At 34.2% G+C, this 20,803-nt stretch overlaps 1 protein-coding gene across 1 annotated transcript in view; it reads left to right on the top strand.

Moving 5' to 3' along the window:
* Positions 1-20,803, top strand: part of SEMA3E (semaphorin 3E) — a 275,433-nt gene that overhangs the window by 207,586 nt on the left and 47,044 nt on the right. Inside the window, exons 5-8 of the mRNA XM_005679077.3 lie at positions 7,261-7,354; positions 17,936-18,055; positions 19,120-19,262; positions 20,310-20,424. Of these exons, the coding sequence (XP_005679134.1) occupies positions 7,261-7,354; positions 17,936-18,055; positions 19,120-19,262; positions 20,310-20,424 (472 nt within the window). The remainder of the gene's footprint in view (positions 1-7,260; positions 7,355-17,935; positions 18,056-19,119; positions 19,263-20,309; positions 20,425-20,803) is intronic.

The following is a 20,803-nucleotide window of genomic DNA, read 5'->3' as shown; positions in this document are numbered from 1 at the left end:
CAGCGTCACTATCGTAGGTTTATAGAAATAGGGAAGGTAGACACATGGATGAGATACTAGGAACAAAGTGAGAGCTGACTAAGAAGGAGAAGATGAGAAGGTACCTTTATATTTTGGGAAAAAAAAAAAAGAAAGGGTTTCAATTTTGTATTGGATAAAAAGTATTGTAATTAATCATGTAAAAGAGCTGGAAGGATGAGAAGCTGTATGGAACAATATCCTCATAGGAGCTTCATTCTTTTTTTCTTTTTATCAAGGCTGCTGTAACAAATTACCACAAATTTAGTGGCTTAGAAAGAAACATGTTTTATCTAATAATTCGGTAGGTGAGAAGTCTAAAATGATTCTCTTGGAATAATATCAAGATGTCAACAGAAATGCATTCCTTCCATAAGATTTAGGAGAATCCATCTCATTCTTCTTTTCAGCTTCTGGAGAATCCCCCACATTCCTTGACTCATGGCTCCCTTCTTCCTTGCCACAGCCAGCAATGAATGGCAGGTCTAATTTTCCCCACACTGCATCACTCTGGTTGGTTGTTGGCTATCATCAACAAATCTCTATTTTTAGGACTCATATAATGACATTGGGCTCACCTGGATAATTCTTGGCAGCATCCCTATCTGGAGGTTCTTAATCATATCTGAAAAAGCCCTTTTACTATTATGCAAAATAAGATATTCATAGGTTCCAGGCATTAGGACGTGAACATGAGGCTCCATAGTTATGCTGAGTATGGGAGCTATGACTAAACTAAGACATGGAGGTCTTGAAGCCCGTTGTAAATTGAGTGTGCTCCTAGCAGTCGACTTATCATGAAGTGGGCTTCCCTGATAGCTCAGTTGGTAAAGAATTTGCCTGCAGTGCAGGAGACCCTGGTTCAAATCCTGGCTTGGGAAGATTCCCTAGAGAAGGGATCAGCTACCCACTCTAGTATTCTGGGGCTTCTTTTGTGGCTCAGCTGGTAAAGAATCTGGCTGCAATGCCAGAGACCTGTGTTCGATCCCTAGGTTGGGAAGATCCCCTGGAGAAGGGAAAGGCTATACACTCTAGAATTCTGGCCTGGAGAATTCCATGGATAAGGGTATAGTCCATGGGGTTCCTAAGAGATGGACATGACTAAGCAACTTTCACTATCATGAAATAAGGATTTCAGAAGGCATGGTGAAAAGTTTTCAGAGAAGCAATAAAATTAGACCAGAAATATAGTTTTAGTAATCATCTTATCTCCAATAGAAATTAACTTTCTGAACTTGTTCATCGTTTATGATTTGTTCAATGGAAATCTCATACTTGTTATCAACAAAGACTGATGTGACAAAAATAGGAGTTTTGAGTACGTTTGTAAAAGAGGCAAACCATTTTTAGGTTTGATTAGCTTTCACCATAGGCAGATTTTTGTTGTTGTTGTTTTTACCATGTCATAAAATATTGATTAGGTGTGAGATAATTTTACCTTCTGACTTTTTCTGGCATTGCTTTGTCTGTTTAACTTCTCTAAATTGTCATCTAATTATACTTTAAGGTTGTGATTATACATAAGGTACTCAGATAAAATTTACTGAGGCCACAGCTGCGATGAAACTATTTACCTTGCATCAGCAAACAACTGAATCAGTTGCACAGTTGTGTCTGACTCTTTGTGACTCCATGGGCTATGTAGCCCGCCAGGCTCTTCTGTCTGTGGAGTTTTCTAGGCTAGAATACCGGAGTGAGTGTCCATTTCCTTCTCCAGGGGATCTTCCCAGCCTAGGGATTGACCTATGTCTCTTGCATCTCTTGCATTGGCAGTCAGGTTCTTCACCAGCTGAGCCACTAGGGAAACCCTCATCAGCAAACAAGGCTAAATTCAAAATAATAGGAATGTAAGGTTGTGTGTGATCATAGCCACACTTAGACTCTCAAGTCATTCACATGAAAAATGTCAACCCTTCACTAGCTTTTATTATCACATGTTATTTTAGTCATAGTACTATAATAGCCTTTGCTAAAAAAGAAAAAACAACTGGGCAACACATTTTTGTTACTTCCTTTAACTTAGTAATTAGAAAACAAAGTAAAAAGCAGGGATACAATATTATTGTTAAAGCACAGAGATTTAAATAAGTAATATTGACAGAATCCTATATTATACTTCTAAAGAAAGGTATGTTCTGATTAATAAAAATAACTATAGAACTTGCTGTATTATACGCTGCTGCTGCTAAGTCGCTTCAGTCGTGTCTGACTCTGTGCGACCCCATAGATGGCAGCCCACCAGGCTCCCCCATCCTTGCCTGGGATTCTTGAGACAAGAATACTGGAGTGGGTTGCCATTTCCTTCTCCAATGCATGAAAGTGAAAAGTGAAAATGAAGTCGCTCAATCATGTCTGACTCTTAGCGACCCCATGGACTGCAGCCTACCTGGCTCCTCCATCCATGGGATTTTCCAGGCAAGTGTACTGGAGTGGGGTGCCATTGCCCTTAATTTAGTAATTAAAAATGTTCATTTAACAACTAGCCAGGTGTGGGGACAAGGTCAAAGATGGTAGGGTCAAAGTGATAAGACAGGAGTTACAGAACTTTCAGGTGCTCAAAACAACTCTTCATTATTTTGTTACAAGTATTATAGACTTCAAACACACATTACATGGTCTTCAACTTTTAAAAGTATGTATCACAATTTACAATCTTGTTAACGTTGTCATCCATTTTTGTATTATTTGACTCCTGGAGTATTATTAACCAAGGGTTATGTATGGATGAAATGACTGTGTCCTCTACAGATCTGAACCTTTCTCCTTTTTAATAAAGATAGTGATCCTTATCTAAAGCAGAGATATTCCAACTGTTTATCTTTTTAAAAAATCGTTAGTGGGCTGAAAAACAACAAATTATGGAATACATGAATTTTTCAGCTTTATTGAGATCTAATTGACAGAAAAATTGCAAGATGTTTAAAGTTACATCCGAAGTGACTTAGCATGCACACACACATGATGATTTGATATATGTGTACATTGAGTATACAAATTTCAAAAAATCAGAATGATAGATATGTCTATCCTTTAAGCTATTCAAGAATGTGGATTTTTAATACTAATGTGAGAAGCAGGCAAAAAGATTTAATTTAAAATGTGTTCAGGTTTAGGTGTTAATCAAATTAATTAGAGACATTTGAAGAATTCTGGGGAAAGTCAGGCAGGGTTCAGTTAAGCTACGTCTGAGTTTGAATTTGAGGTGTAGATCTCTGAGAATATATGACCATTTAGTATTCAGTATTTTGTTTTCAAATTTGAAGTTTCATAAAAGAGTTATGTCCTTTTACAGATTCAAATAGATTTTATGTATTGCACAGAGTTGTGCTTCATACATCCTGGGTTCCACTTATTTGTTTTCAGAATGTTAGGTTTCTATGATTCTGTGAATATAGTTTCCACTTGATTTAGTTTACCTCTCTTGACTGTTGAAGACACTGCTTTGTTAGATATTTGATATCTCAGAAACATGCTGAAATTAACAAATCAATATTGGCCTCAGAAGACTAGATTATGATTTCTAGTTATAAAAATCTGTGACTTTTCTAAGGTTGTTACTTTATTTCCTTCGTTTAACTCAGTGGTTTGTTAAAATTGAAGATTCTCTTGATCTTAGCATTCATACAGTTTGCATTTTCTGTTTCACTCACCTGATAGTTTAACTTTAAATGAAGTTGTTGTAATTCTTTGAATAAATAAGGAATGTATTTGTTTTTCTCTTGCAGTTTTAATTTTAATGTTTAGGATATCTATATCCGATAGATAAATCCGCTTCATCAATCATTAGAGACAAAAATTGAGCATCACAGAATGTTGAAGCTATAGAGTCTTGATTTAAGAACACCTTTCAGTGTATTTTTTCAGCTGCTTTCTGTGACCAAACATTTGGACATTTGACTATATTAGAATAAGTATAGTATGTATACCCTATCTGTTTTTGCCAAGTATTTACCAATACAAGGTGGCAGTCACTAAAGAGGTATCAAGTACTATATTCATATGCTTAATCACTCCCTCCTCCATATAATGCTATGGATCTGTTTTACAAATATAGATGAAACTCTTTCAACATAAATGTTAGTTCAGCGGACCAATAATTCTATCTCAACAAATATTTTCTTTTCATGTCATTGCAAATCTATCGTCTATGGGAAGTGCACACAAAAATGTCTCAAGTTATTTATGGCCATTCTTGCTCTCTACCGATATGTGAAGTGTCTAAATTGGTAAACTTTTTTCAGCTTAAAATATCAATTTAGTCCTACCTCTATGACTAAAAGTGGCATTTGGAGGCCACTTTCGTTCCATAGTGGTGGTTGTTCAGGCACTAAATTGTGTCTGACTCTGCGATGCCATGGACTATAGCCCTCCAGCTTCTGTGTCCTTCATAATCTCCCTTAGTTTCCTCAAACTCACATCCATTGAGTCGGTGATGCCATCCAACCGTTGATCCTCTGTGGCCCCCTTCTCCTCCTACCCTCATCCTTCCCACCATCAGGGTATTTTCCAGTGTGTCAGCTCTTTACATCATGTGGCCAAAGTATTGGAGCTTCAGCATCAGTCCTTCTAGTGAATATTCAGGGTTGATTTCCTTTAGGATTGACTGGCTTGATCTTGCTGTCCAAGGGACTCTCAAGAGTCTTTCCAGCGCCACAATTTGAAAGATAATTCTTTGGCACTCAGCCTTCTCCATGGTCTAACTCTCACATCCATACCCGACTACTGGAAAAATGATAGCTTTGACTACACAGACCTTTGTTAGCAAAACAATGTCTCTGTTTTTTAATAAAGACTAGAGTTGTCATAGCTTTCCTTCCAGGCAGCGAGCATCTTTTTGAATGTTGAGTTTTAAGCCAGGTCTTTCACTCTCCTTTTTCACCGTCATCAAGAAGCTCTTTAATTCCTCTTGGCTTTCTGCCAATAGAGTAGTGTCATCTGCATATCTGAGATTGTTGATAAATCTCCCATTCTCTTGATTCCAGCTTGTGAGTCATCCAGCCTGCATTTTGCATGACGTACTCTGCATATAAGTTAAATAAACAGGTTGGTAGTATACAGCCTTGACATACTCTTTTTCCCAGTTTTTAACCAGTCCATCATTCCATATCCTGTTCTAACTATTGCTTGTTGCCCTGCATACAGGCTTCTCAGGGGACAAGTAAGGTGTTCTAGTACTCCCATCACTTTAAGAATTTTCCACAGTTTGTTGTGATCCATACAGTCAAAGGCTTTAGCATAGTCAATGAAGCAGAAGTAGATGTTTTTTCCTGGAATTCTCTTGCTTTCTCTATGATCCAACAGATATTGGCAATTTGATCTCTAATTCCTCTGCCTTTTCTAAATCCTGCTTGTACATTTGGAAGTTCTTAGTTCACATACTGCTGAAGCCTAGCCTGACGGATTTTGAGTATTACCTCGCTAGCATATGAAATGAGCACAATTGCGCAATAGTTTGAACATTCTTTGGCATTGCCCTTCTTTCAGATTGGAATAAAAACTGACCTTTTCCAGTCCCGTGGCCACTGTTGAGTTTTCCAGATTTGCTAACATATTGAGGGCAGCACTTTAACAACATCAAATTTTAGCATTTGAAACAGCTCAGCTGGAAGTCCATCACCTGCACTAGCTTTGTTCATAATAATGCTTCCTTAGGCCCACTTTATTTCACACCAGAGGATGTTTGGCTCTAGGTGAGTGACCACACCATTGTGGTTATCTGAGTCATTAAGACTTCTTTGTGAATTTCTTCTGTGTGTTCTTGCCACCTCTCAATCTCTTCTTAGCCATTTCTGTCCTTCATTTGCCCATCTTTGCATGAAATGCCCCTTTGGTATCTCCAGTTTTCTTGAAGAGATCTCTAGTCTTTTCCACTGTTTTGTTTTCCTTTATTTCTTTGCATTGTTCACTTAAGAAGGCTTTCTTCTCTCTGCTTGCTGTTCTCTGGAACTTGCATTCAGTTGGGTATGTCTTTCCCTTTCTCCTCTACGTTTCACTTCTCTTCTTTTCTCAGCTGTTTGTAAGACCTCCTCAGACAACCACTTTGCCTTCTTGTATTTCTTTGTTCTGTAGATTTTGGTTCATTTCCAAAGACAAGACAAGAAGTTTATAGGGGTCAGGTGATCTCTGCACTTACTAGAAAAGTCTTGGAATGGCAGGATCAATTACTTTAGAATATCAGACAGAAAAAGAAAAGTTGAATAAGAACAACAAGAAAGGGACAGGATAGATAATGTGGAGTAAATGAGTGGATTATTGGGAAGTCAAGATGAAATTGTAGAAAAGTGTATGCAACCTTCATAGGGTCCTCAGAACTTTGATTGTGTACAGATTCATGATTTATAGATGAAAAGGGCTATTTATAGATGCTGCAATGGGCAGTATTGGCAACATTCTATTGCAAAGTAGTTTTTCCCTTACAAAATTTTATATATTGACTTTTATTGTCACTTTGCCAGACTACATTTTTTTAAACTGAAGCTACTTTTAGCACACTTAGTGAAAATTCATTATAGAAATACCCATTAATGAGAATTTTGAAATCTGAGAACACTTAGGAAAAGTCCTGTAGTTATGCAATTGCATTAGGAACCAATAAAGCAGTAATTTTGTAGAATATATTTTCAATATCTCATTTATGTGAAAACATACTGAAATATTGTTTATAATATGGCATCAATTTCCACATATATATATACCAGTGATTATTTATGTAGTAATCATTCTCTAAATTATTAAATATTAGATGTCTATACAAACAGAATATGATAAGGAATAAAAATGATTAAAAATAGATATTCCAAATTATTGACAGAATATGTTATATTGTTTTAGAGATTATTCAAAAAAATCAATAATGGCTTTTGTGGAATAAAAGCCCATTTCCATGTTTATCAATGAGTCTCCTTTTCACTAACATTTTTTTCTCCCTGCATCAAGTCTCCGTTTATTTGAAATATTTAAGTGACATCTCAACATAGCTAATACTGTGTGATGAAATGATAAAAATTGTGAATTTCAGCACCTGCATCCTTTTTGAGAGGAGTGAGAAAATCACATGGGCCTTAAAATCCACATATTTATTTATAAAATCCAGTTTGTTCCTAAATTCCTCGATGTTTCTCACTGGAGCCTTATTTAAAGTACTTGTTTTGTAAATAATCAAGGTTGAAAATTTTTTTCTGGGAAATTAACTTCTTATTAAAGTTGGCAGATACATAATGGTTTTTCTGGTTTTCTGGACAGGCTCCCCTTTTTCACCTGGAACCGCACAGATCTGAGAGAGGAAGGGGCAGATGTCCCTTTGATCCCAGCTCGTCCTTCATCTCCACTTTAATAGGTAAATTTCATGGCTACAGATATCAGGTAGTATCATAGTGATTATGAAACTTCAGTTAGAGTCTTTGGTATTCCTTCATATACGTTGCTGTGTCATAGTTATTTATTGGTGCTGGGAGCAAGGATATTAATTTTCAAGCCATGCTCACTTGAGCTAGCTTTACTCGTGTAAGTACAGTGCTATGAAGTTACGGATATGTCATCCAGAAAACACAAACTGTCAATACCTGATAGAAGGTGTTTTGTATTGTCATTTATTGTTCTCAAAATACAGTTATGTAAATAATTTATAAAAATATAGCTAGAGAAATTAAACTATTTTAACATATGTCTATTCTTTCTGTTTTAATTATTCTTTATGGGAACTTCTAATAGTCTTTTCCTGGTGCCTTTCTCTGTATCAGTAGAATTCAGCAGAAAGTCATCTCAATTTAGAACTTGAGTCACTTATTTAGATTCCTGTTATCTTAAAATGTAAGCTATAGAAGTTGACTGACTCAAACTGTGTCCACACTGGAATAATAGAATAAAACTGGCCATGTCAGATCTAGTTTTCAATTGGGTGTCAGTTAAATTAGATGAGATTCATGAAAACCTCACTTAAATCTCAGAATAAGACTTTTTCTTTCCCCTCTGATGAATCATCAAAATATGATCAATCAGTGCTTAATTTAGAGTTGATTCAAACGTTCCTGGATATTCTAGAGACAACACATTCCCTGAATTTACTCCAGACAGTTGATTCCTATTGGCCTTCCACCCCACTCCCTCACGTCCAAATAAGTACAGCTTTTATATTTATGTATATTTACTTGTAGAACAAAAATCTTGTTAGCTTTAATCAGTAGGGACGTCTAATTTACTTCAGTTTCATAATTTGAAAGACTTGTTAATGAGTATTTCACAGAGTCATTAGTTCTTCAGGAGCTTTAATAAAGAGGTATTTTTAAAGAATATAAAAATTTAAAGAAAATACTAAGATATCCCAAGTTCCTTGAATTAACCGTGTGTGTGTGTGTGTGTGTGTGTGTGTGTGTGTGTGTGTGAACACAGTATGAAAAAGGGAGATTTTAAATATGGGAATAGAGTTGCTTAAGTCAGTTTGGACTTAGTTGGAATCAAGCCTTAAGAGTTCTTTTGGAGAATGCCAGATCCACAAGTGTTAGAAATTCCTAGTAGGTTGGCAGCATATGAATTAAAATATATGCATTTGATAGACTCATACAATTTTTCTAATGTTTTTATTGATTTTTGTAACTTCATGGTAAGATTTGACTATGTCTGGAGAAATGAGACTGTCTTATCTTTCTTTTACCATACAAAATTTCGCACAGAAGAGTCTCCTATGAATATTCTTGTTTAGTTGCTGACTCTTTTGTGACCCTCATGGACTGTGGCTTGCCTGGCTCCTCTGTCCATAGGATTTTTGAATGAAATAAAAGTGTTCCTAAACAAACAAACCAAAAACAAATAAGGGGATAGTATTCACAAGAACCTTATAAAAGGTATTGAAAATAAAAAATGACACAGTAGGCGCTCCTTGTCTGGTAAAATCCTAAGACAATTAGAACACCATTTTTTTAAACATTTTTTTAATATGGTTCAAAGTAACTTTTTTTTAGCCATCCTACCACTCTCCACTCAGCCTTTCTGGAGCTTGTTTATGTGTGAAACCAGAAATTTAAAACTGAATTTTTTAAGAGGGGAAATATTACTGGAGGGACATTTCCAAGTGAGTTTCATTGGACTTCCAAATCGAATTACACTATGCTAAAATGTGAAGTGTTTGCCATCTGGGTGACTGTTTCACTTATTTAGAAGAAAAATAAAATCTTGAGAGTCCTCCAAGCTAAACACAAAAGTTATAGAATAATCCCTCCAAAGAGAAGAAATAAAAATATAATTCTTCTAATTTATCCACTAGCTTTCATCTCAAAGTACCTTTGAGAGATCATTCACTTACTGTGGATATGCAGCAGCCACTGGAGTGGAAATCTGATAACCTTTGTGAGCCAGCAACTCTTTAAAAGACAGGAAGTAGAAATAATTCACTCAAATGAAAAAGCAGCAGAAATTTGAGTTGGAAAAAATGGAGCTACCTGAGTTGGAAATTGGCAGTCTCGGTACAGCTTACTCTTGACAGGGAAAGAATGCATTAATGTGGTATTTTATGACCATATATGTTCTCTACTGTTGGGTTAAGACAGGACTTCAGCAAAAGATGACCATGGTTAGACTATTTCTGCTTCTGTGTTAATGATAGGTCACACTTAACTTTTAAAGCCTGTTCACATTAAGATTCGCTTTCATGATTTAAAAAAAAAAAAAACAGCAACGAAAACTCTGTAATCATACTCATAAAACTAACAAGGCCCTGAAAGAAAAAATATGCTCACGAATCAGAATTTCTCATAATATGTTAACTTTAGATACAGATTTCATTTTACTTAACTTAAATTCAGTTGACTTAAGATCACGTAGAGTAAAAGCTTACTGAAAAACCGAATAAGGAATAAACATTATTTGCTAGGTGATAGACAAGTTAATGAACATTTTATTAAATTTACAGTCTTATTTAGAATTGAAACATTAGTAACTGAAAATGATTTTGTGTGAAGCAAGATTTAAGAAATAAAACAAGCTCCTTATTGAGCTGTGTTCTGTATGTTCAGAAGCCAATCAAGATGAAATCATACATTTATTAGGCTTGCTTTTTAAACCCTACTTTGTATTAGCATAATTTATCATGGTGGCATATAAATTCATATCAGAGGTGCAATATTTCTGTATGTTTAGCCACATTTCCCCCTTACGTGATCACTAATATTACACATAAAAGGGTCTTAAATAAATATCTGAAGGCAAGGCATTACAGTCTGGTTTTAAAAATAGTTTGTTGAAACAATGAATTACTTAGTAAACTGAATTGCTGTATTACTTGTCTCTACCTTTCGAGTCAAGCAAAGATACTGAGAACTTACCTTGCCACTAAAAATTATTAGGTTTGCTGCCTGGCTAACCAAAATTCAGGAAATATTTTCATTGTCATATGTCATTTTGGTCAGGAAGTAAAACTATTAGCTGGCTTCTTTTTTTTTTTTTTTTGCATCGGTTTACATTTGATGTAACATTGCAATATTCTCTTTATTAAGTAACTTTAGTATTTCTCTGATAGTTGGTCCACTCAGTTCTATTGCTGTTTGTTTTTTTTTTTTAATGTTTCATTCTGACTCAGATCTTTATTGCCAATTCTAGGTGTAATTTAATACATACCATACTTGAAGTGCCTCAAGTATGCTAATGTTTGGGGGAGAACCACTTTGATTTGTCAGGTACCTTTTCACACTTTGCTTTGAAAGTGTTAGCTTTGTTGTTAGAATTTTTTAGGATACTTTCAAGTTAAAGACACAAATTTTATGTCAACAAATAATCATGAATGAGATATTTCACAGTCTCTGAAATTTTCTTTCCACACTTTTTACGTCCCATGTTACATTTTTCAGCAAATAAGATTATACAAGTTTATAGCTACTGAGATTTGTTTATCATGAGACCTTTGTGAATATATCTCATTACAAATTCTGTAAACTAACGGTCAATGTCGACTGAAGGAAAGGGAGTCAGAATTCATTCAGGGAAAATATAAGTGATTATTTCAAGCTCTTAATATTATTAAAACTTTTTTTATAAATAAATGCTTTTATTTGATTAACTATATATTCAGGGTAGAATTATAAATGAATAGTTCTGGCACAAAATAGGACTTCATAAATATTAGAAAAATAAATGAAATCATCAAGATGAAGGTAGAATATAAGTCTTTATGATTACAACCTCTATAAACATAATAAGTGAATGTGCAGATTCATTTCTTAAATTCAGCCCAACTGTGTAGAAAGCCAGTTCCTTACCATGTTCCCGACTCTGTCTCTAAGGAATTTCTGTGATTTTTTTATCCAAGACTACTGTGCTCTCTCATTTGGTTGAATGCCAAGCATCCACAGGCTGACTGTTGCTTCTGGACATCACTACTAGTTGCTAAAGGGCTATTTAACTACTTGGTTATGGTTTCCTCAAAATAAACAAAAAATCAAAAATGGGTAGAAGAAAAATAATGTTATGTTCAATTCCCCATTGACATTCTTCCCCTTGAAAATCTGGTTTGACCATGCTGGCATCAGTGTCACTGGTTTGCCACCAAAGAAACTCACAGTATTGTCACCGATGCCAGAAAATGCAAAGAAACAGATTCTAAACACATTTTTTTTTTCCTTCATGCCACAGAAACAACTGTCTTGACATTGATAGCTAATGTTGTTTGCTAAAGCAAAATCAAAGAAAAAGTCCAAACAACAACTAAGTAACTAATAAAAGGATCTGCTTTTTCTGATTTTTTTTCAGTGTTCTCTGCAGACTGTATGAACTGGGAGGTTGGAATCTATAGACTATTCTCACCAGGCCTCATCCTCCCAAATGCATTTTGTTTGTAGTTATGCATGTCACAGTCACTCTGTGAAATAGTGCTTCTAAAATAGAATGATTTTCTAATAAAATGATAAAGTTCAAGTATAAAATGATACAGTTATATCTGTCTTTAGCCATGTCTTTTCCATGAGACAAAGAGGTTTCACAAATTATGCATATCTGTTTACAACATAAATAGGAGAAATGCTTGAGCGAGAATTAAGAAAATGAGGGCATAAAAAACTACTGTGAACTTTTTTCACTAAACAATTAAAAACCTATATTTACAACATGGTGAGTAAAAACTCTAATTGATTAATAATACTCTCTTTGAACTAAGCTCTTGATAAGTTTGATAAAATATTAAGAGAATGAAGTATGTTTCACTAAAACTTCAATTAGAGTTTGTATTATAAAAAAGGAGTTGTGTAGAAAAGTATTTTAATTATGCATTTTAACTTAGACTTATTTACAATGAATTTGTTTTTGTATTTTTCCAGCTCAAATGATATTCTTCTTTTCTTTCTTACAGTTATTTTTAGACACAGTCTTGGGGCTGAAATTTTAGGGACAGATACTAGAAGAAAATAGAGTCTCTGTGTTCATAAATTAAAACTGTTAAATAACAAGCTTCTTCAGGAACAAAAATGCAATGAACTGTTATTCATATAAAGGCTAATAGTTTCTTCTTTCCTTTGCTATTTTTTTTCCCGAACCATTTTTGAAAAATCAGTATTTCATCCTGAGGCTTGCTTTAAATTGCATTTCATAGTTTTCATAAACTAAAAATTTTAAATATATTCTCTTGTTAATTCATTATGCCATTCTTTGGTTCAACAAATGCTTATTGAGCATCTTCTGTGTTCTAGACACTGTGTAAGATATTGGTGATAAAAGAATATAGCAACATCAAGAAACCTGCCGTCTAATGTGCAATAATGTCAAACACAGAAGGAGACAAAGTATAGTACTATAAGAAATATGACAGAAATAGGCATGGGGCTGTGGAGGTACTGGGAACTACTAAAGTAACACAGGTTTGGTCAGGGAAGACTTCTTTCACCTGGGCCATGGTCAGATAACTGGGGAGAAAAGTAGGAAGCAGGGAGGTAGAGAAATACAGGCAAAAACCAAGCAAATAAAAAGGCAGCAGAAAGGGGACTTCCTAAGTGGTTCAGTGGGTAAAGAATCTGCCTGCAGTGCAGAAGATATGAGTTCAATGCCTGGGTTAGGAAGATCCCCTGGAGGAGGGCATGGCAACCTACTCCAGTATTCTTGCTTGGAGCATCTCATGGACAGAGAGGCCTGGCAGCCAGCTGAAGTCCATAGGGTAGCAAAGAGTCTTATAAAACTGAAGCAACTTAGCACTCACACATAAAGAAGCATGAGAACCTCAGGAAATCACTTGAACATCTCTCTGATTCTCCAAATAACTGAGGCAGTGAGATTCTGAATAGTTGGCCACAGATCGCAGATTTGGGGCTGGGGGCTTAGTTTGCCAGGTTTCCAGTGCAGAACTGTTTCCACTCTTATCCTGTGTATACACAGAGACTATTGTTGACAATGATAAGTTACATTCACCTGTCAAAATACCCTGCAGATGTGTTTTATTTTTTAATTATAACCACACTTGACCAACTAAGATTAACATAGCATCAGTTACCTTCAGAAATCAGTGTTATAACAATGAAAAATAATATATGGCTCACAAATTAAGTTGGTTATTTGTATTCAGAATATTAAAATAAATGCCAGTTAAATGTATGGCCAAGTTCATATGTTTATTAAATGTCTCCATAGACACAGAAAACTAAAAATTTGAGTAGTTATGTTCTTCTCATTGAAGCTCTAAAACATATTTCACTCTTTGTATTAAACATTTTTCTTTTCAATCCATGAAAGTTTGAATTATCCAGATACTATTTTTATGTTCTATAAAATAGCAGAATATTGATTCATAAATTTTCTCTATACCAAATGGTTATGATTTTTAAGTTTGCAGCTAGAAGTTGTATATTTGCCATAAATAATATCAATATTTATAATAATGAGTTTTTGGTTCATTTAATTACTGTTAGTTAACATTTGTGCCTAAAGCTTTATTCTAATTTATTATTTTTCATTAAAGTGTTTATATTTTCTTGGAAAAGTATTTTACCAAAAATCGTTATTATCTGTTACTATGTTTTGTTCTTCGTAGTGATAATATAATATGAAAGGAGAATCTTTCCATTCTGAGGAAAATCTAATGTTTCTAACAGAAGCACATTTGTTTCAGTTTATATAGCATATAGTTTTTAGCACCTGTCTAGCTTCTTTGAGGTTTAAATCATACAGTTCACATTGTGTTATTTGAATTGTTAACAAGCCATTTTCTTTTATCTGAATACAAAAAGGGAAATTGGGTAAAATTGGTAATATATCATCTTTTCCTTTTTGCACACATGTGTACACACGCACACACATTTGGTATCATATGGCTCCATCTAGTGGCTGCATGCGAAACTTATTTGTTAAATTTGTAGAATTGATTAAAATGAGTATTAATAGAAGGTGGAAACAGTGTTCAAACTGGGATAAGTGCAACAAAATTGATGTGAAATAAAATAAAGATTATTTTCCATAATAACATTTTCACATATAAAAATTCTATAAATATTTTAGGAAATTAAAGTACATTAAAATCTTAAGTATAAAACTGTTATGATTTTAAAGAAAAAAAATTTTTTGGTGCCTATTACGCATTAAACATTCACCCAGGCCATATTAGAAAAATAAGTTCTGTTAAGGACAGTTTTGCAAAATTACCTTTATAGTTTATTATTGTTATTTTTATTGACATATAATTGATTTATAAACATGTATATGTTCTTTTCCAGATTCTTTTCCATTATGAGTTATTACAAAATACTGATTATAGTTCCCTGTGTTATACCGTAGATCCTTGCTGTTTATTTTGTATATAGTAATGTGTTTCTGTTAATCCCAAATTCCCAATTTATCCCACACTTCATTCCGCTTTGGTAACTATAAATTTGCTTTCTATGTCTGTGGGTCTATTTCTTGTTTATAAATAAGTTCATTTGTATCATTTTATTTTCAAGTTCCACATATAAATGGTATCATATGATGTTTATCTGTATCCAACTTACTTCACTTTGTATGAAAATCTCTTAAATTCACCCATGTGAAATGGCCTTTATATTTTATGTGGAAGCTACAACCAAGTATAGTTTTTTTAAAAAAATTTCAGAAAAACCCTTGCTCTGGTGGTTCAGTAGTCAGTTAGCTCTTTTATGAGTCAACTCATTCATTTATTCCATAGAGTTGATGATCCCCAAAGCCTTTTAATGAATTCAGCATGACTCTCTTTTATCTGTGTTCAAGTAGTGCAGGAATCCCATGGTTCATATCTCTAACCACTGAATGCATTTTATCTCAAAATATTCTTTTTCCACATATGGATATGAAAATTCCAGTGCAGATAACACTGATTGAATTGGATGACCAATTATGTTCTTCCTCCCACACTTTCTAGTTCCAAAGAACCTGCTTACATATGAGTTCTGATATAATTCTTTTCTACCAAATTATATTTTCTTAAGTCCAGATACAAACATCTTTATTTTTTAGCTTTTGTTATTTTTCTTATCACACTTCTCACTTAGCATACATTGAATATATGGGATTAACTCAAAAAATACAGCTCATTTTTAAGTTTGTTGTCTTAAAAATTTTCAAATACAAAGAAAAATTGAGAGAGGAATAAAAATTTATACCATTTACCTTGACTCACCAACTGTTAATATCCTACCACATTTGCTTGTCTCTCCTGTCCCTCTCTTTCTAATATAATATAACACAATATAACATAATATTATATATATATAATTTAAAAGTGAATTCCTCTGTGGGAAAACTGAATTTCATTTGATTGTATCTTAATATAATTTTACAGTATCCATAGGGGATTTTGTGAACCAAACAAAACCATTTATGGTTTTACTCACATTTTTGTAAATGAAAACTAGCTTACTGTAGTAACATTTATAAAAACTTATTTTTCTTGTAAGTTTTAAAATTCAATGTATATATCAGTTTTCTTTTTCTAAACCTAGTATAATAAAAGCAAGAATCTTTACTTCTAAAAATTTTTTTAATTTTTTGGCCATGCCCCACAGCATGTGGGATCTTAGTTCCCCAAACAAGGACTGAACCTGCACCCCCTGTATTGGAAACGCAGTCATAACCCTGGACAGCCGTGGGAGTCCCCTCATCTTTATTTTTAAACTTCCTTACAGTGTGTCCTATTTGCAACTCAGTTGATTACTTTCTCAAATTTGAAACCATAGAAATATATTTATTCTGTTCAATTTTTTTTAAGTTTTAAAGGCCTTAATTTAGAGAAAACTCTTTATACATATTGAACCAATTTTAAATATAGCAAATAAAGTTTATAAATGTGACACTCAATTTTTCTTAAATTCTGTGAAAACTTGGTCACATTTTTATACCTGTAACTTTAATAATGCTAACTCCAAAATGAGTATACAACTAACTTTATTAAATTGGAAGTAAAATTAATTTGAATTATCTTAAACTTACTTTAAATAGCATATGGACAACATTCCAAATTTAACAGAAAAGCATTCATGCTTTGAGTTTAGTATACTTATCATCTCTATATTTTAAAACCTGACCAGAGTTACATGATACTCATGAAGGAAGTAATTTTATCACCTTAAATGGAGGCTGTTGTTTCCAGTGATCTGTTGCTATCATCTGCTTCATGGCCAGAGATTTTTGCCCAAGACAGAATTCGAGCTGCATATGCCCATGACCATCCTCAGCTGAAAGGCACACTCATTATCTTTTGTTGTCAATTTGACGAAAGAGGACTTCACATCCCTGTGCTTGAGAGGTTTTGATCTTTCTGGAGGCCTAGTTTTATCTCTCTCTCTCTCTGTTTTTTTTTTTTTCCTGTTAATTTATTTTTCTCTTATCATGAGCTGTTTTAATGTCTTTTTTTCAGGCTGGTCCCAAAGACATACAGTCATTTCTTGAGATCCTGGATATATTTGTGTATTCCTTGGTCTGATTTGGGAGAAGGAAATGGCAACTCACTCCAGTATTCTTACCTGGAGAATCCCATGGATGGAGGAGCCTGGTGGGCTACAGTCCATGGGGTGGCAAAGAGTTGGGCACGACTGAACGACTTCACTTTCAGTTTTCACTTTGGTCTGATTTTAGTCTGTGACCTTCACCACATGTTACAGCTAGCTTCTTTCATTCTGTAGACTGCCTGATTAAATCACAAACTCTTTCTATCGTTTCTATCTAAATGAGCCACACACTTACAAATTAAATGACAACTAATTAAGTTATATACTACTTTATCAGACTTTGTGGTTCCTGTACTAAAGTCATGTTAGTAGGAGCAATTTCTTACTACAAGAAGTATTTGAATTAACTGAGTCACATATAATACCAACACGAATACCCTGATGATATGAAAATTGAAAGAAGTTTATTAAAATACCATAAAGTCAGCTTATTTATCAACTGATCATATAGGTCTTAGCATATGCCCCTGCTTTTCTAAACGCTTTACTCTTAACAACAGTTTTGGGTGCTGTTCCTATTTGTAAATGTGGAAACGGAGGCAAAGAAGTTAAGCAACTTGTCCAAGGTCACACATCCAGTAAGCAGTGGTGTCGTGACTCAAACCCTGGCTGTCTGACTGCACCATTCCTGCTCTGTACTATAGTGTTGATTTTCTAAGGCCATATAAACAGTAAACCTGGATATGTTTATTGCAGTTGTGGTTTTATTCGTTGTCATCGGACTTCCCTGGTAGCTCAGCTGGTAAAGAACCCACCTACAAAGCGGGAGATCTGGGTTCAGTCCCTCATTTGGGAAGATCCTCTGGGGGAGGGATTGGCAACCCATTCCAGTATTCTTGCCTAGAGAATCCCCATGGACAGAGAAGCCTGGCAGACTACAGTCAATGGGGTCCCAAAGAGTCAGACTTGACTGAGTGACTAAGCACAGGACAGCATAGCACGTTGTCATCAGACCCAGAGACACTCACTTCTCTTTAACTGATGTTTTCATGCAGGCAGTGAATTGTTTGCTGGACTCTACAGTGACTACTGGGGCAGGGACGCTGCCATTTTTCGGAGCCTGGGGCGACTGGCTCAGATCCGCACTGAGCATGATGATGAGCGCCTGTTGAAAGGTGGGGTCGAGGAGAAAAGAGTTTATGAATCAGAACTGAAAAGCAAAGCCAGAGCTTAAGGGAAACTTGCCATTTTCATAATGATAACAATACAAACGTAATTTACAGGTTTTGCAAATTTCTGCTTTTTTTCTTAGCAATATTCCCAGATTAAAATATTATGATATATGCATATCATTTTATATAAAAATTGATCAGCTTTATAATAAAACCAAATTACTCTCAGAGCAATACTTAGAAATCAGGATTTTAATGAACAAAGCAAATGTATGTGGAATGAAAACCCCTTTCATCCAATAAATTGTTGTCTCTCGTCAGTTGGTATAATTTTGCATGAGTTGATTGCTTTTCTTTGCTTGTTTAACAGAATCACATTGTACTTTAGAGACAAATAAAATTCTAGGAACACCACCAGGTATTCATTTACATAGAATTCTTTGTAAGAAGTCGTGTTTATATTTTGTCACATTGGTATATCTAAGAACTAAAATCATTTTATAGTGAATACTTTCATTATTCTCAACCTTTTTATTAGACTTTAGAGTGCCTAGTCATTACTGGCAGCATTTTGTCATTAAAATATTTTGACATTCTGTATCAGTCAAAGGTCATTCACTCAGATCCATTCAATCAGAAATACAAAAACTTAAAGTGAATTTTCCACCTTAAAATTAAAATAATCTTCCATGAGCTGGACTAGTAGACAATTTATGAATTTAAAAAAAGTAATGACAAACTTCTTTACTAAAATATTTTTCATATATTTGTATTGACTTTATATAGATAGAGAGACAAGAAATTTATGGAGAGTATCATCATATTGCTCTTAACCTATTCTTTTTTGAATTCATTTCAAGTCTATAGTGTATGTTGTTTGAAATCAGATTATTTTCCTCCCTGACTCAGATAAATTTTAAATCGTCTAAGGCTTCCTTAAAACTGTTGATTTGCAAACAACATGGAGATATCTACATGATATTAAAATTTAGTACAAAATGTCAAGGAAATATTTTAAGTTTGTTGTAATAACTATTATATTTTCTTCTATTTTTTTACTTATCTAGAACCAAAATTTGTAGGTTCTTATATGATCCCTGACAATGAAGACCGAGATGACAACAAAGTGTATTTCTTTTTCACGGAGAAGGCCCTGGAGGCAGAAAACAGTGCCCATGCAATTTACACCAGAGTGGGGCGACTCTGTGTGGTGAGGACTGTTTTCCTCTCTCACTAAGCTTGTTTATCTCACAGTTTAATGTCAGGCCTTTGCTCATTTTATGATAGGTTTCTACTTTAAAATGTTTTAGAGTATTCTCTTAGGCTCCCTAAAATTGGTATTTAGTGTCTAATCTTTAGACTTCATGTCTACTGAAGTTTAATCTGAAAAGAACGTCACATTTTGTGTTATCTTCCCCATTTTCAAAACCCTATTAAGAAGAAATGGTGTATAATTAGGCTATACTTCTTCCCATACGGAAGTTTAAGCTCCATTTTAAAAAGTTAATCTCACCAAAATCTTTCTAGTTTCTATAATCCACATTCTAAATAATCTACATAGTTATGTTTCAACAATTCAGATGGTTGATTCTGTAGGGAAAAACATCTATAGTTTGTTGGAATTCAGATAGATGATTTAGTGAATATTCAAAACCAACTGAAGTAGCCTCATATATTGAGAGAATTCTAATAATATTATAAATGTGAAGTTATTTTGATATTTCAAAAGATACTCAAGAATAAATTTAAGATGTTATATGTACATGTATGGATGTACACACAGACACACATACACATGTATGTATTTTGTATATGTGTGCAAATATATATGCTTGTTATGTGTATGTATGCATGTGTGTTCATATCTCAAGCCTTTTTTCCCTAAAAGAAGGAAAAGAGATGTGTCTGTATTTCTGAGATAAGCAGATTATTTATTAATAAAATAATAATAAAAGTTACTGTATCATAAAAGTCACTATTTATTTGGGGGCACCTACTCAACTAACATTGTTTCATACCTGGAAACTGTGTTTAATGGGCCTCTGTGAAAGCATACTGACAAGGCAGCATGTGTAAACCTAAAAAAAAGAAAAGGTTTATGAGGAATTGCATCTTTAATATTATTTGAGGAGTATACCAAAATTTCTACTTAAGTAAAAATGGTGTAACTCTTGCCCTCTTCATGTTTAATGATACAAAATCCATTGTTGGTAAAAGTTCTCTGGGTCCCCATTTACCTGCTTTTTGTTTTTCACAGAATGATATGGGAGGACAGAGGATACTGGTGAATAAGTGGAGCTCTTTCCTGAAAGCTAGACTGGTTTGCTCAGTACCAGGCATGAATGGGATTGATACATATTTTGATGAATTAGGTAAATATTATTAGGAGAGTTAAATCTTCCTCTTTGATATACATGCTTCTTTGTAAAACCCTCACTGTTTTTCACATGCATAGGAAACTTGCTTTCCACAGTCATTAACTTCTAACTTAGAGAAAGTTTTTATTCTCTTCTCAGCCCGGTCCACATGTTGGGGCAAAGGAGTTGCAAAAGCAAAAAGACCCCTCCTTTTAGTTTAGAGTCAGCACCTCTGGCTCCTTCCTTCAGGCCCAGCTCAAAGTCATCCTCAACAGTTCATCCATCTCACTATGATTTGGTCATGATTGCTTAACTGTATTTGGAAATTTATATCATATTATATATAATATATATCATATTCATATCATATCATGCATATATCATATTATATATA

This window comes from Capra hircus, chromosome 4, assembly GCF_001704415.2.
Source record: "Capra hircus breed San Clemente chromosome 4, ASM170441v1, whole genome shotgun sequence".
Classification (NCBI taxonomy): Eukaryota; Metazoa; Chordata; class Mammalia; order Artiodactyla; family Bovidae; genus Capra; species Capra hircus.
The sequence above is the reverse complement of the archived record's forward strand: the minus strand, read 5'-3'. Positions and strand labels throughout refer to the sequence as shown.